Source organism: Glycine max, chromosome 8 (assembly GCF_000004515.6).
Source record: "Glycine max cultivar Williams 82 chromosome 8, Glycine_max_v4.0, whole genome shotgun sequence".
Taxonomy (NCBI): Eukaryota; Viridiplantae; Streptophyta; class Magnoliopsida; order Fabales; family Fabaceae; genus Glycine; species Glycine max.
This window is the reverse complement of record NC_038244.2, coordinates 15,348,360-15,365,279: the sequence shown is the minus strand read 5'-3', so window position 1 is coordinate 15,365,279 and position 16,920 is coordinate 15,348,360. Positions and strand designations below refer to the sequence as shown.

At 32.5% G+C, this 16,920-nt stretch overlaps 3 protein-coding genes across 4 annotated transcripts; 1 reads left to right on the top strand and 2 right to left on the bottom strand.

The window, feature by feature from the left end:
* Window positions 1–988: 988 nt before the first annotated feature.
* On the bottom strand, window positions 989–5,454 carry LOC100818486 (uncharacterized). The gene is made up of 2 exons (NM_001252988.2): window positions 4,942–5,454; window positions 989–1,283 (listed from the first exon to the last, which is right to left on the bottom strand). Exon 1 carries the CDS (start codon window positions 5,319–5,321, stop codon window positions 4,956–4,958), a length of 366 nt encoding a protein of 121 aa, NP_001239917.1. The 5' UTR covers window positions 5,322–5,454; the 3' UTR covers window positions 989–1,283; window positions 4,942–4,955.
* A 2,864-nt stretch (window positions 5,455–8,318) lies between these two features.
* Window positions 8,319–11,647, bottom strand: LOC100817948 (eukaryotic initiation factor 4A-10). The gene is made up of 5 exons (XM_003531554.5): window positions 11,475–11,647; window positions 10,699–10,768; window positions 10,498–10,604; window positions 9,552–9,982; window positions 8,319–9,146 (listed from the first exon to the last, which is right to left on the bottom strand). Exons 2-5 carry the CDS (start codon window positions 10,764–10,766, stop codon window positions 8,511–8,513), a joined length of 1,242 nt encoding a protein of 413 aa, XP_003531602.1. The 5' UTR covers window positions 10,767–10,768; window positions 11,475–11,647; the 3' UTR covers window positions 8,319–8,510.
* Window positions 11,648–12,265: 618 nt separating this feature from the next.
* LOC100817419 (glycylpeptide N-tetradecanoyltransferase 1-like) lies at window positions 12,266–15,882 on the top strand. 2 transcript variants are annotated; one of them, NM_001317422.2, is made up of 2 exons: window positions 12,266–12,311; window positions 14,322–15,882. In NM_001317422.2, exon 2 carries the CDS (start codon window positions 14,346–14,348, stop codon window positions 15,648–15,650), a length of 1,305 nt encoding a protein of 434 aa, NP_001304351.2. In that variant the 5' UTR covers window positions 12,266–12,311; window positions 14,322–14,345; the 3' UTR covers window positions 15,651–15,882. The 2 variants fall into 2 exon arrangements, with proteins under 2 accessions (NP_001304351.2, XP_025985174.1); XM_026129389.2 differs by lacking the exon at window positions 12,266–12,311 and adding an exon at window positions 13,119–13,266 and having other exon boundaries at window positions 14,322–15,868.
* The last annotated feature ends 1,038 nt before the right edge of the window (window positions 15,883–16,920 follow it).

The window sequence follows — 16,920 nt, the reverse complement described above, 5'->3', positions numbered from 1 at the left end:
TACATTCTAAAAATATGTTATGATTGTTATTTAAAATTGTATTTTTCATTCTATAAAAAAATAATTTTTTTTATAAAATTTTATAAGCATGTCAAAAGTGTGGCGAGACGAAAATGAAATAAATCTACACTTCCATTGGGTTTGGGGAGATGGGGAGTCGGGGACGGGGTAAGCAAAACCCGCCCCCGCCCCGTTGTCATGCCTACACTTTACTCTTTCAATTGTTGTGATAATTGCACATAGTATTTTAATTTTATATTTTTAATTAGTTGTTAGTTGTTAATTTTCATAACATTTGTGGTCTCAATTTTCTTTTGCAAACATAAAATGCACAACTTTTTTAGGATTAATTAATTGCAGCTTATGGTTCATAAGGGGATAACAACACTAGAGTGAAGAGAAAATTTTAGGATTCGATATTGAGAAATTTAGAATTTTTTTAGAAAAGACATGTATTCATGTGATGTATAGTGAATAATGAATGGTTACAAACACCTGTTGATAAAGGAACAAGCCAACATCCCATAACCCATATAAGATCACTTGTGCATCAAGGTGTATGTGTATTAAGTGGACATGAGCAATAACAAGTTTTCTTTTTAGAGAATAAAGGTTAAAATAAATGCAGTTCATGTCTTCATATACTTCCTCTGTTCCTATTTACAATACCCAATTTGATATGAGATAGAAAGTGCATCTTGGATGATGTTTATTGGTAGAAGAGAGAGGAAGAAGGACAAAAGAAGGAAGAATTGGAAGTGTAATTCATCCAAAGAGAGACTGACTCGACTATCTAAACATTTTTATATGTTTATATTTATTTAGCAAATTTTTGGTTAACAATAGTACAATAGAAATGCGAATAGACAGATGCGACAATGATGCTTGTATTTCTACTAATATATTCTAATTAAATATTCTATTTAATATTATGGCATCCTTTACCTCGACATATATATAAATAAGAAAAACATATAAAAATGCGAAATTTAATCAAATTAATTTTATTCAAATCACGTAAACAAATCCACGTGGATAAAAAAGTCATATTCACTTTACTATTATCAAATAAAACTTATTAAAAACATCTACCGCTCAAAACAAGGTTGTTCAAGTTTACAAAATAACTCAAATTAAGAAGCAAAATAAAATAAAATAAAATAAGATGGTCAGAACATTATGCAATTGAAACAGAAACACATGTCACAATGTCACATCCTATCATAGAATTGTGTCCCAGCATCCTCTTGCACAAGATTCTTTAAAGTCATCCACTTAGTCATCTGCTCTCACGAACACAAGGTTCGAGATCATCATAGGATCAAAACACAAACAATACATAGGGAGTGGTTTATCACATTTCTAAATAAAATACGAATAAACAAAGACATAAGCAAAATACATTATAGAAATATTTATCACCTAACTCAACTTAATACAATCCACGCCACTTCACCACTTTATCATTTAAAATTCATTTTTTCATCACCAATCACATTACACACGAATCACACACTCGGTTCAAGACGTAACAACACTCACCAATTTCATAGTAAACAATTCACAGGCGTTATGCAAAAATTATATTAAGATTCAGCCTATATGCAATGTGATATCATGTCAATGAAAAACAACACTAGGGCGCTTAGGAGTAGATAACAAGACAATCACACAATGAGTATGCCAGGTCACTCTCACTAAGTAAAATCATAAGGCGACCAGTCAGGGTCACTCTGTTTTGTGAGAATGCTCTAATCATATGGGATCAATATAGGCTTAAAGTAGTACTTAAACCAAGTGTATTTACCCCCAAGGCATAGACTTCAAAAAATCGTTAGGGCCTCACCTTCCTAATTCAGGTCTAACTCCTAAAATAACTTTTGCACGCAGACACTGCTCATGAATTATACAATACCCACGATCTCACACTTGTTTTCAAACACGTTTAATACACTGCGCTACAATTTAACACCTCAGATTCCTAACTTGGAATCCTACACTTTTTTTAACACCTCTGCATAAACATTTTTCTTAAGGTAAACACTAGTCGAGTTATTGTATAATTCATAATTCACAACATAAGTAATATTTCATCAAGTATTAACCAAACACTTACAACCATATCTCATGTCTACAATTTAACATCTTACAATGTCACAATCCACCATCACATGTCCACGTGTATCTTACAAATTAACACATCCTCAACTTGTCACATATACTCAATCTCAATCATAATTTCATGATCTCAATATAACAATTTATCATGCCTCATGAATCATATACATCGACTCAAATAATTTTCAAAATCATATCATAGCAACACTATGACATCTTTTGTGTCAATTAATTAATAATAATATAAAATCTATGCAGTATACACGCACTAACCAAATCAAAATAGTACATATAAAACATTAATATACATCCCTAAGTCTCAATTAACTAACTAATATATATATATATATATATATATATATATATATATATATATAATATAATATAATATAAGTACATTTCAAAATATGAATAAAACAAACAAGAATATATACTTACGACCTGTAAATAAAATACTAATATAGATTCTCTAATCCTTACATGAATCAATTTCAAGCCTTTATAATATATAAATAATATGGCAAAGATACTAACAAGTTTAAGATTAGTCATTGTCCTTAATTTCCTTATTACTATCTATTTGCCTATAAAATCAACAAAACAATATCCAATCAATGTCTACCTTTGACATATCTGATTTACGCACAAGGATAACAAATATGCAGTCTCGAGAATTTGCGAATGATTAGAAACAAATTGCTACAACACTCAAATATATAATATAATAAAATACACAGGTCATTTTAGAAATTATGCTAATTAGAAAAAGCCTCAATTTCTAGGGTTCACACTCAAGAACACATCAATTTCACAATAATTTCGCATTGGGATATCAATTGGTCTGTCAAACAGTCAATTTGCAATTAAAAGCATAAGAACAAAATTGAATTTCATAAAACAACCCAAAATAATCCAAAATTGAATTTCATAAAATAACCAAAAATAATCCAAAATTGATCCTCTAGGGATCCATACATATGTTCATCCTAATCCTTAAGCGTGAGTAACTCATCCCTTACATCTAAGCAGACTCACGTGTGTAGTCCAGCAGAGATAGCAACGTCTCTAGCGGTTTCCTAAGATTCCTCAAGTTTTTCTTTTGGTTGTTCTACTAGGGTTTCCAAGTGTTAGAGAGAAGGAGAAGAGATTGTAACCTCAATTTCACCGTCTCTGTGCAAGGAGAATTTTTCTCTCTAAAGACATTATTTTGCAAATCCAATGGTGGGAATGTGCGAAAATGAGTTTCAAATGTGGTGTCCAAATTTTACAACGATCCAACGGTTAATGAGTCTGAAATCGTAATTTTAATGAGTCAGGTTTGAGTGTATGTGGAAAAAAAAAGATTTTGAAAGAGGAAGAAGGAAAAAATGACTTTGAGAGGAAAAGAAAGCGTAAGACATATTGTAAAATACAAAAATGAACTTAATATGTTTCTATTTATAGTTAAGGTACTCGCCTATTATTTATTCTATTTTTTTATTTTATAAAAAGAAATTCTATTTTAATCTTTCATTGAATAAATAACCAATTAAAACATTTCTTTATTTTTTAAAATATTATTTTACTCTTATTTATTTTCTAATATTATGAAACCCTTATTTTGATTAACAAAAAATATTATTTCTTATTTATTTAATTTCTAAAAAAATTCTATTAATTTTTATTTATTTGACGAAATACGTGGTGTTACATATCCAAATAATAATGAGGGAGAGACATTAGAATGTGTCACTTTGTGTCACTACTTCAAGGCCAATCAAGTGTAGCTCTTCAATGCAAGTTCCATTTTCATTCTGTCTTCAAACAATTTTTACTTTTGCATATTCTTCATTTTAGTTTACATAGATCATGTTGATGCGTTAGTTTTGTCCTAACATTTCTTGAGATTATATTGGTATCACATGCAATGCAAGACAACCAATTCTTTCTTTAACTAATTTGCCTTTACTGATGTCTTTGTATTTTTCCTCTGAAAATTTTGATACTCTTTCTTTCCTAGTTATAATTGTATAGTCTGCTTTCCATGCACCTATAACACTAGAGAAATAAGCATTAATGACATCTGGTGAAAACTGAACAGCTTGGAATGGTGTCTTAAACTCCCACTCTAATAATGGCTGCTAGGGACCAAATCAAATTTATTTCAAAACTTTAAATTAATATTTGCATCTTGCTTTCCATTTGGCAATGATAAAGTGGACCAGAACTTTGTTAATGGAAATTAAGAAGGAAAAATTATTACATAATTTAAGATTATCGTGTTCTAAAAATGTTATTTTTTTATTTCTTATATAAAAGATCAAAAGTAGTAATTTTTATAAATTTCTACATTACATATAGTCGAAATTTATCATTTTAAAAAAAAAATTAAAAATCACCACTACATGTACGAGATTGACTGGTATCACAAACACTTATGATTCGGATTTATCTAATAATTTATCCACAGAAAGAGTCACTCACACAATTCCCAAAACCTATTTAGTTTTTTTCTGTTTTCTATTTAAGACAATCAAAATAAAATTGCGGAGCAATCTTATCTACCAGATTCTAGTTCAAAACCAATAGCATTACTAATAGGAAATTCAGCTGCAACTTGCTAAAATTTATAGATCATGCCTCCCTGAAAGCTTAGATGATCTGGGAGGATGATACCAATAAGTTACGTAGTTCAATACATGAGAAGATTTTCAACATTTTTAAGGAAGGTATAACTTGATTTCAATAGCTTTAGAGTCCATATCAAAACAAGTAAATCATATCAGAAAACAAAAAAAGGGTAAAAAAAAGTAGTATATTATTATATTGTATATAACTACATACCAATTAATCACCATTCACCACCATCCATGAACAGCTTGGGCGTATGTGTTCTTGATCCACCTCAAACTCTTCCTGAGTGAGCCTTTCATTTTCCCTTCCACAGAATATATTTTATAGCCAGCTACCCTCTTCTTCCTCTGCAACTCAGGGTCATTGAAGCTCCAACTTTTTGATACTTTGCTATTGCAAACTGTGCTTTTCCCTTTATCCACCTTCACTTCCTTTTCCTTACCAATCTTGTATGGATAAGCAGAACCAGCATAGGTTGCACTGTAACTATAAGACCTCAGATCTTGCATGCTTGTTGGTGCCACTCTTCCTCCACAGTAGTTTTCAATCTGCAGACTCTCATTCCTGCATGATTTTGATCTGAACTCCATTATGGAAACAATCACAATAATGAAGAACTAAGGTTGTAGTTTTAAGGCGAGAAAGAAAAGAATGAAGCTAGAAGAGATGGTAGGTTGTTGGTCGGTTGGTTTTGCTTTTTTGTAGTTGTATTTTATTGGTGTTGTTTATTACTCTTTCCACACTTCATATAATCAACCAACAAGACATTGGTCCGAGTGATACTATATATGATCTCTTTATACAAGATCTTGAATTTGAGTCTTATAAATAGAAAAAAACATAATTAAGAAGTAATATCTCACTAAAGATGATCAACCAGATTGCACGGCAGAGATTAATCATAAAAAAATGGATATATATTTCACACCAATATTATGAATAAAAAAACACTTCATGTAATAAAATCTTTGAATAGGAGACAGTTGGAGATGATAATGCAATAATGTTAGTTTGTTTTCTCGTTTTCATTAATGGAGTCAGTGGAACAGAGAAGGATTCATTCAACATGGCATAACTGTATGAAGTATTTGGGTTTGACCAACTTTTACACATGGAAGTGATCAAATTGGTTATGGCATGGAAGTAGCTGGTAGGGAAGGAGTAATTCTTTTATTTTTTTTGACAAAATACTAATTAATGTGCCACCCTCTTAGCTAAACTTGTAAAATTGCAAAAACACAGGAAGTTTTTATAATTTTGGGGCTACTAATGATTTCTACAAAAACATTAATTGCGAAGATAGATGAAGAAGCCAACTTTACTATTTCAATTAATAGATTGCCGGTGCTCTTAAATGAATATGGGTCCTATTTTCTCCAAATAATTTTGACTAATGTATCTTTCACTGATTGAGCAATTTGGGAATTTAGATCAAATTTTCACAGAGAAATTGATAGCATTTGAATTTGATGTTATGCATGTAAGGGGATAAAAAAACATGGGCAATGAGGAGATAGGACATTCAAGTTCATATATAATAAAGTGGAGGTGTGACAGAGGAGCATCCCTCCATTTCGGTTGTATTTTTTTTTTTTACTAAAATTCTAAGACCAATCTCCGTTCATAAAAAATCAAAACACTCTGATTTTTTAGTTAATTGGGTCCACACTCACATCTTAAATAGTACCCTAATCTCTTATGGATCAGCTCACACATGTTTGTGTCTTTGGAATCAGCAATCTAGACGGAAAACCTTAACTCCTTTCCCCTTTGCGTCTCTCCATATCTATCTATCAAAGAAAAAAAATCTTGAAATAATCACGAAAGAAGCCAAAGGCATGGGAAATGTTTTCCAGTGCATTTTAAACCATATTAAGAAAAATAACTTTGATATGGTTTATTAGTATAGCTACCAGCCAAAATGAAATTGTTGTATCAAAACAAAGGAAATTCGCACACGAAACTAATAAATTTCTTAGTTTTCTGTTCTTTCATAGCACAAAATAGTTAGCCAAGACTAATTTCAATACCGCAAGTTACTTTATTTCTTAGAGTTTTATACAAACTTTATTTTCAAGGTTTTGGTCGAAAGTGCATAGTAATATTCGTTATTAGTATTATCAGTGTCAGCACCTAACATTGAAGCAATCCTCTTCAAACTAATTGTAACTGTCCCACGTGAAGTACTAATTGATAAGATAATCCGCATGCTGTCTTTCTCAACCTTAACTTCAATAATTCAGCTCTGAAAGTAATTTTTACAATGTATAGCCTCTGACGTGGGTTTTGCGCTGTCTTTAACATGATTTTATTCTCAATTTGAACCAAATATGCAGTGCTACTGCAATATTGCTGGAATACGTTACTTATAATTGAGTCAAAATTTGGAGCAAAACGTAAAGAAGTATATGGTTCATAAATATTACTTTTTTTTTATGCTTGTATAAAATATACTTGAATGAAAAAATTGTATAAATTTCATGTTTAAAACAAAAGATTTTTTTTATCGTCCTTAGTTGTTTTTATGTTAGTGGGAGATTTTTATATGTAATCTAATATTTTTTATACTAGAGAGATAAATACCACATTTCGAAATAGGGAAAACTTCTAACCTAAAGAAGTACTTACAACCTTCTTACACATACCTCATTTTTAAGTTGAAAAGTGAGATCTAATTAGTGCGATTCTTTTCTTATTTCACTTGAGCAAATTTGATGCATTAAGTAATTTTAGACTTCTGCCTATTAAAAAAAATAAAAATGATATTTTAAGGGATTTTGATTTTGAAATCCCCAAAAAATATATTTGCATCTTCAAATTCATTAAATTTAAACAATATTATGATGATAAGGAGAATCGCGTAGACATTTAATACTAATAAATAACATTAAAGTATTTATATCAAATAAATCGGTGATCAAACTGACCAATCGGATTTTTGGTTCACATAAATTTATAGAGAAGTATCCCTTGCACAAAGTTGACACGCTAGCAGAATTAAGATTTAAGAACAACTCCTATGCCATATATCAAGTTAATATTCCCTCAGCGTCGGATTATATCACGTTTTAAAGAAAAAAAATTATTCTAAAATAAATATTATTTTATAAAATTAATGTTGTATTAAATATTTTTTTTAAGACAATCCTTAATTAATACTTAATGAAAATAATATATAATAAAAGTAAATAATTAACTAAAGAGATAAAGAATAAATAAAGAAGTTACGTCATGTTTTATATCTACAAATTAATAGTTTTTCTTAATTCTTGTGTCAAAATCTTAAATATCATATAATAGAAAACAAATGAAGTATTAATATTTTGCTCATAACTATAATTAAAATGTCTGTAAATCAAACACTGAATTTTAAAAAAATGAAACCTGTTGAAAATTTTGCCTTACTATTCATTAAAAATACGGTTAAGAATTTTCTTCAAGATTTTGTTAAACATATTTAACTGAAATCTGATTTAAAACTTCTCTGTTCAAAGCAAGATTCGTAACTGCAGGGTGTGTTCACGTGATTATGAATTACAAGGGAAAATAATTAGAGTTACACAAAAGAAATGCAGGAGACAAGAAAGTAAATGCAGGCTTGAGCAGCAACCTGCTAATTAATTGATTAAACAAAATTTATAGAATCCAATACAAATAGCATCAGATCACATGTCTTTGATCTCTAATGGGTAAAATATATAGAGAGAAAATGAGCACAAATAATACTTGCCAAATAGAATAAGAACCTGATGACTTAACAGAGAACAAACATTAACTCATCAGAGTAAATCAGCAACATTTGATGGCAGCTCCTCTACAGTCACATTGTAGAACTTCTGAATATCAGACAGCATCCTGGAATCATCTGTCGTGACAAAGTTTATAGCAACTCCTTTTCTTCCAAATCGACCACTACGTCCTATGCGGTGGAGATAGTTTTCAGGTTGGGTTGGCAGATCATAGTTTATGACCAGAGACACTTGCTGCACATCGATACCACGGGCCAGAAGGTCCGTGGTAATGAGAACTCGAGAAGAGCCGGACCGGAATTCACGCATGATAATATCACGTGTGTTTTGGTCCATGTCACCATGGGTGGCAGAGACTGTGTGGTCATTGCTTCGCATCTTGTCAGTGAGCCAGTCCACCTTGCGCCTGGTATTCACAAAAATGACACTCTGAGTGATAGCCAGAGTCTCATAAAGGTCACATAATGTCTCCAGCTTCCACTCTTCCTTGTCAACATTGACATAAAACTGCTTTATACCCTCCAGGGTCAGTTCATCACGCTTTACCAGGATTCTCACTGGCTTATTCATGAACTTCCTTGTAATTTCAAGGGCTTCTGGCGGCATTGTAGCAGAGAACACTCCAACCTGAATTTTGGATGGCAGCAGCTGGAAGATGTCATAGATCTGCAACACCAACCAAAATTTTCACAATGTCAAGCATGGAAGAACATAAACTGTTACATTTCTCACAGAAATTGTTTTGGGAAATTCTTGTATCCTGTCCAGATAAATAAATATTGTATTTCTTCTTATAACTCCCCCTCCTATCTATGTCATGCATGCACATTAAACAAGATTGGATGTAATAATTATATGGAAATTCACATCAACACAATGTATCACAGCATACAGGTTTTCAAAAGTGAAAATTATTTCTTTTGATTTATAAACATAAGGAAATCCATGCTTCAAACAGCCAGAATATTTACCAACACAAGAAGTAGGATAGTCAACAAGTATAGGACAGACAACCAAGAATAAATTAGTGCACTAAATATGAAAATGTGGGAACTAATCAAAACAACAAACCTGATCCTTGAAACCACGTGAAAGCATTTCATCAGCCTCATCCAAAACAAACATCTTTATGCAATCTGGGCGAAGAGACTGCCTCCGCAGCATGTCAAACACTCGCCCAGGAGTGCCAACAACAGTATGGACACCAGCTTGGAGAATGCGCTGATCCTCACGAACACTTGTCCCACCAACACAAGCATGGACCTTAACTCCCAAGTAATCACCAAGAGCTCGCATAACTTTCTCGATCTGCTGTGCTAGCTCCCTTGTTGGTGCCAAAACCAAAGCCTGGCACTGAACCAATCCATAATCAAGCTGCTGCAAAATTCCAGAACAAAATGTTGCTGTCTTTCCTGTTCCAGACTGAGCCTGTTGAATCACATCCAGTCCTTTGCAGAAAGGAACAATTCCCCTTTGCTGTATAGCAGAAGGCCTCTCAAAACCTTAAAAACAATAATAAAACATATCATACATTATTTTTTTGATAAAGTAAAGCAAGAGAAACACTTACTCTTTTTGAAGTGCATCACTAATACCCTCATGAAATATGTAAGAAGTTTCAAAACAGTTAAAATTACCAAAAAATATTGATTTCTTGTAGGTCCACTTTGTTTAATTGTCTTCCAGTATGTGTCATAAATAGTTTTTGATGCACAGGTAAATTAAAAATACAAAAAGCTGCAGTCATATATGCAATGACAAAAAGTAGATACTCATTTTACATGTGAATTATCAAGCATGTCCTAAATCATTTCCAATTTTTTAATAATTGCCGATATAATAACAAAAACAAATCTTTATGATATTTTAATTAAATCACAAATAATTTCAGTTAGTCCAGCACAAATTATATAATTAATATTTTTAACTGAATTTTAAAGTCTCTCAGAGCAATCGGCACTGTAACAGATATGAATAAACATTTAAAATAAGGGGATCACAATATGCCAGTACATACCATAAGCATATATGCCTCGCAGAAGATTCTCTTGCAATCCCATTGCATCAAAGCTGTCATACACTTCATCATAAGAGGTGAAGAATTCTTGCCCATCAGTGGAAAGCCTGTGTAGTTAATTTGCAAGAAATCAAATTTACAGAAAAAAGGTATATGAATAAAAGCATTTCAACAAGTGAGGAATACGGTAGAGGAACTTACAATTCACTCATCTTAGCATCATATTGGCGACCATCGAATTGTGTTCCCTCTGGAGCCAAACCTGCCATCACTGCAAAAAGCAAAACTTCCATTAAAAGTGACTATATATTCAAATACTCCAGCAAAATTGAAACAGATAACAGAGAAATCGTTCAGAAACAACACAAGAATAAAAATCATACAAATAACCAAATCAATAATACATCCACTAGAAGTTTCTACTTTCTCAGCACATCAGTAATCTGGAAGAGATAGTACTCGCATGATCTGAACCATGTATAAAAATAAATAAAAAAACACATCCTCCACTAGACATGTGACAGAAGAGCCAAACTTGCAATCGACACAGGAAGAGAATTGCAAACATTAAACTTCCTCTTTCTCTTTGATGTATGGAGAAGACATTCAAAAGGGCAAAAAAGGATACATGCCATACCAAAAAACAAATCTTTCAGTGTCAAATACCCACTTTGCCTACTCCTCCAAGATTCAGTTAAACAGTGCCAAAATCAACGTGAAACTAAAGCACAAAAATAAAGTGATCATTCAAACTTAAGCACTATCCAGAAGCAAATCAATCTATCAAATAAGCAATACCCAACAATCCATTAAATCTAAAAACACGATCTTTAAATAGGGAAACTAAACATAACACCGAAATAACGAATCAAAAACTTTTGGGTCGATGGAAAAAAATTTAGATCAAGACCAGATTCATAGAAGAGAAACAGAACAGGTGTTTTACGAAATTAAAAAGGAATAAAAGAGAGAGATACCTGGTGGGAGTTTTAAGTAGAATGAGGAAAGAGAAAAAAGAAAAAAGAAAAGAAAGGGTAACTCCTCGGATCTGCACCGTGGAGTTAAAGGGAGGCGAATAGGGAGGAAGAGGGAGTGTTATATTCGAAAGGGTAACAGGAAAAAATGGGACCAAAAACAATTAATGGAGGTTTCCACATTTACCCTTTCAGATGTCTTATGGGATCAATATATAAAACATCCTTTTCTATTCCTTTTTTGTATTTTTATTTTGATTTGATAATGAAATAAATATAGGATAGGATAGGATAGGATATTATAAGTAAATTTGTTTGCGCAACAAAAAGAAGGGTAGTTTTCCTTGCAGTTCGTTTGAATATTTATACAATCTAATCTAATCCTATAATCATAAGGATACACATGATTGTATGGAATGCATGGGTTGTGTTGGATATGTATGCATGACGACTTATATAAGGGTATATGTAGGGGTAGTTCTTTCATTTCTCCCTGGTGCAAACACTTTCAATATTATCTAGGCTGGGGAAGTTTTTGTTGGTAATGACAGTGGCTACGGACATGTGTATATATTAAGATTCTAGTTGTTGCCCTGTTTGTATTTCTTTGCACTTCTTGTGCTTAATATAATATCTTTTGCTGAAGAAAAACAAAATGAGAGTGCAGCAAATAAATGTCCGTTTGGAAATGTTAATGATGGGCTGGGCCGGGCCGGTTGGATGGGTTTGGCAATGGCCCAACGTACAGAACCCCTTTGTGAATTGTGAGAGAGAGCATCGGATCTCACAAAATCGCCCGCAGTTTCATCTTCTTCTTCACTCTCTTGCTCTCAGTCTCAGGTAGAATCACTCTCAATTAACAACTTTACTCGAAACCCTATTTCTTTCAATTTCAAAACTCATTGCAAGTTCCTTATATATCAGATGTGCATAACTATTACTGTTGGATCTGTGGCATATCTCGTTTTCACTCCCTTGACGTTTTTGAAACTTGCTTACATAATCGGATAGTCATAGATATTGAAACTTCATTGTTTGGTTATGTTTTCTTCACATACTTTCTTGTTTCGTGGCCCCAAAGATGTCAGTTAAAGGTTTCCTTATTGAAAATAGTGTTGGAAATCCCATATTCACTAATGTTATAGATAAAATAGTGCATATATAACAAGTAAGGAATAATTCTCACTCTATGAGTTAACTTTTAGGGTTGAATTAAATACAAACCCAAATTCTAAGAAATAGAGATATAGAATTGTTTTTATTACAAATGGAATGAACTTGTTTCGAAATTCAACAGATTAAATATGGTTTGGTTAGGTTAATTTTGGATAGGTATTTTGCCCCCAGAGGAAATATAGATGCATATCACTTCTAAAATTTTTGCTGCCACCCAGCGGCTATGGAAAAATTTACTTTCTTCTATCAAATTTATTTCCATCTTGTATTTCAGATTACCCTTCTGCAGATTTTTCAGATGGTTGATAGCAAACACAAATCCCAAACCCAGTTTTCTTTGGATTATAATGGATCTTGTTGTTTAGTGTTGAATGTTGAAAATATTAATTCTGTTTAATAATGACGATTATTGGAGATTTTACTCTCTTTTTTTTTTTTTTTTTTTTTTTTGCATTCTGTTATCATACGCAGTTCTATTTGTGGTCTGTACTAGATTTCACTTGCTGAATTTCAAGTTGATTATTCTATTTTCTGAATACCGAAGGCCAAAGCTAATTCATTCTGTACTGGTTCCACTGAAGTAGCAATTCTCCAACTAGAATAGGTCACTCTAAAACATGTAAGCTTTGCTTCAAAGGACCTTGTATAGAGGCTGTACAAAGTAAATTCAAAATAGCCCTTGCTGTTTAATATTTGCAGAAGTAATTAACTGGTTATATGGAAATCACTACTATCATTATCAATTAGTGCAACTCTTATTCCATCCAATATGCATTTCATAGTATGGCAGCTTGTTTCTCCTAAACATACAGTTTCAAAATGTACCTCGCATTTTAAAGAATACTGCAGCAATAACCAGAGTTTCTATAAGAATTAAGCTGTATGTTTAGTCCCTTTGAAATAAGAATGTGAGATAGCCTGTAGATATTTGTATTTCTTTTCTTCTGGCCTGCAACAAATCTTGGCTTATTATTGTATCATAGAGATCAAGCTTGATTTATATGATATACAATGGGCTAAATTGCGATTTTACTCCTCCTAATTTCTCAAATCCTTGATTTTGATTTTCCGGATTTTAATTGTAACATTTGGTCCCCTAATCTTATAAATTAGTGATCCTCTTGATAGATTATTAACAAATAATTATAATTAATTAAGTTATTATATTAATTATAAATTAATCAAAATCCTTAATTATTAAAAAATTAAATAAAAAATTATTAATAGCACTGTACTCCTCCTCTTCTCCGCAAACACCCCTTCTATCTCCATTGTTGCACGCAACTCCACCTGCAGCAACACCTAAGATTAACAGTATTTTATTAAAGTTTTTTGATGATTAATAATTTTTATTTAATTTATAATTAATTAATATCTCTAATAATCACAATTATTAGTTAATAATCTATTAGGGGGACCAAAATCGCAAATTTATAAAACTAGGAAGACCAAATGTTACAAGACAAAAATCATGGATTTAGAAAACTAGGGGGACCAAAATTACAATTCAGCCTATACTTTATACTATTGGTTTCTTCTCATTGATGTGAATAGAAGTAGGCATAGTTGGCCACAAGGCGATGATCTAGTATGGCTGAACTTGTGGGGATTAAGAGAAAAATTTTGCTTTCTTCTACCAATTGTTTACTAAAAAATCTTTATTTTGTTTTTCAGACTATTTTTCTGAAAGCATTTCAAATGGTTGATAGCAATCCTTCCTCTGGATCACCCGAAGAAACACAAAATCCCAACCCAGATGGGAATGCACCTGTTGAAAGTGATCTTGCATTGGAGAATCTAGCCCAAAAAGTTCAAGAATCTCTCTCTCTGGAAAAAAGACATAAATTTTGGGAAACCCAACCTGTTGGGCAGTTCAAGGATGTAGGGGACTCCAGTTTGCCAGAAGGCCCGATTGAACTTCCAACCCCCTTATCTGAGGTCAAACAAGAACCATACAACCTTCCTGACCACTATGAATGGGTTACTTGTGACATAAACTCTGAGGAGACGTGTGATGAGGTATACAACCTTCTTGCTCATAATTATGTTGAGGATGATGAGAATATGTTTCGATTTAACTACTCAAAGGAATTTCTGCGCTGGGCTCTGCAACCTCCGGGTTATTTCAAGAGTTGGCATATTGGTGTCCGTGTTAAAAGTTCCAAGAAGATGGTTGCCTTTATAACAGGTATTCCTGCTAGAATCCGAGTTCGTGATGAGGTTGTTCATATGGCAGAGATCAATTTTCTGTGTGTCCATAAGAAGCTTCGAACAAAGAGGCTTGCTCCTGTCATGATCAAAGAGGTCACCAGGAGGGTGCATCTGGAAAATATGTGGCAGGCAGCCTACACTGCTGGAGTAGTTCTCCCTACACCAATAACAACTTGTCAATACTGGCACAGATCTTTGAATCCCAAGAAGCTAATTGATGTTGGTTTTTCTCGGCTTGGTGCACGAATGACAATGAGTCGAACCATCAAGCTTTACAAGCTACCAGAATCAACAATCACCCCAGGGTTTAGGAAGATGGAAATTCATGACGTTCCTGCAGTTACCAGGCTAATTAGAAATTATTTGAGTCATTTTGTTGTTGCACCTGATTTTGATGAAAACGATGTGGAGCATTGGCTTCTTCCAAGGGATGGTGTTATTGACAGTTATCTGGTTGAAAGTCCGGAAACTCACGAGGTCACGGACTTTTGTAGTTTTTACACACTTCCTTCTTCTATCCTTGGCCACCTAAATTATAAAATTTTGAAAGCAGCATATTCATTTTATAATGTTTCCACAGTAACTCCTTTGCTTCAGCTGATAAATGATGCTCTCATTGTCGCAAAACACAAGGATTATGATGTTTTCAATGCATTAGATGTCATGCAGAATGAGACCTTCTTGAGGGAACTGAAGTTTGGACCAGGTGATGGGAAACTTCATTATTATCTTTACAACTACCGAATAAGGCATGCATTGAAGCCATCAGAGCTTGGGCTTGTGCTTCTGTAGTCTAAATTTTGGAAATTTGTCTTGCTATATTGGGATTTATAATGGTTTTGCTGTAGACATTGTATGGTTGCAAATTATGTGGTGATCAACGATTAGACCTTAAATTTTGCTTTACTATTCGAACAAACAAGTTTTACATAGTCCTTGGAGGCAATTCTGGAATGCCGGTAATGCCACAAACTGGTATAACTTAAGGATTGACAATTCCTGTTTACTAATTCCTTTTCTTTTTTTGTGCTGACGACGATTATGTCTTTTTAAGTTTGATTTTTTGTCTTGTAGCATTATTTTTTCTTCCTAGCATATGATTAATGATTGTGTTCCTTTTTTTGTTTTGTTTTTTGCGCTGACGATGATGTCTTTTAAATTTGAATGTATGTGCTGGTGTATCTTTGAGCATGTGACCTATTGGATTGCCAACAACGTCGTAGCATCCCCCTCATGTTTTTCAATATTTAACGTGCATTTTTGGTTATTAGTTTTCAATATAACAAACTTAAATTTGTACGTTTCTTTATATAAAATTATCTTATCTTTTTATTATAAATAAAAGGAACTAATAAATTTTCCCATCGGTTAGTTTTTTAAATGATTCTATTTTGATTATTTAAATTTACAAAAAGTTTCATATCGGTATTATCAATTCCATATACACAAACTCAGTGTATACTATTGGTAATAGATGATAATAGATGATCTTCTACCAAAACTATCACATTACATCAAAGTACTTCAAATTAGTTTAGATAATTTCATATTTAGGTACAATAATCACAATACAAAATATAAACAAACTTAATACTAGACCAGGACATTCATAATTCAGGAAAAGTCGTCAATTTGGAGAATTAATTGTCAAATTACCCTGATACACTTGACACCACAACCTATTTTTGATTCCTAATACAATATTAATCTACTGCTTTAAATACATGGTTATTATGAGGTAGAGAAGAAGAATTGTGACGCAACAAAACTCTTTAATTTGTAGTAGATGGCTAAAGATGTGTTGTCATTCGATTTGTTGTTATTTTAGGGATAATTGGTACTCTTATGTTTAGGTTGTTGAACTTACCCATGGTCAATTCACATGTATTTGAAGTAGAAGATCAAAGGATAAAAAGATATGATCATTATGGGGCAAAAAAGAAAATCATTTGTTACCAGAAGTAGACATTGAGTATGCATGAATGGAATTGCCATTACAAATATGAAACTTTTCATAAACTTAAGGGACGTTAGGGGAGAACTTTAGTTACTTGGGAATCTT

Coding starts and splice junctions, on each gene's coding strand:
- LOC100817419 (NM_001317422.2), top strand. CDS start 14,346: ATGGTTGATAGCAATCCTTCCTCTGGATCACCCGAAGAAACACAAAAT.
- LOC100818486 (NM_001252988.2), bottom strand. CDS start 5,321: ATGGAGTTCAGATCAAAATCATGCAGGAATGAGAGTCTGCAGATTGAA.
- LOC100817948 (XM_003531554.5), bottom strand. CDS start 10,766: ATGGCAGGTTTGGCTCCAGAGGGAACACAATTCGATGGTCGCCAATAT. Junction 10,605..10,698: donor GATGCTAAGATGAGTGAATT/GTAAGTTCCTCT, acceptor TTAACTACACAG/GCTTTCCACTGATGGGCAAG. Junction 9,147..9,551: donor CACGTGGTTTCAAGGATCAG/GTTTGTTGTTTT, acceptor TTGGTGTTGCAG/ATCTATGACATCTTCCAGCT.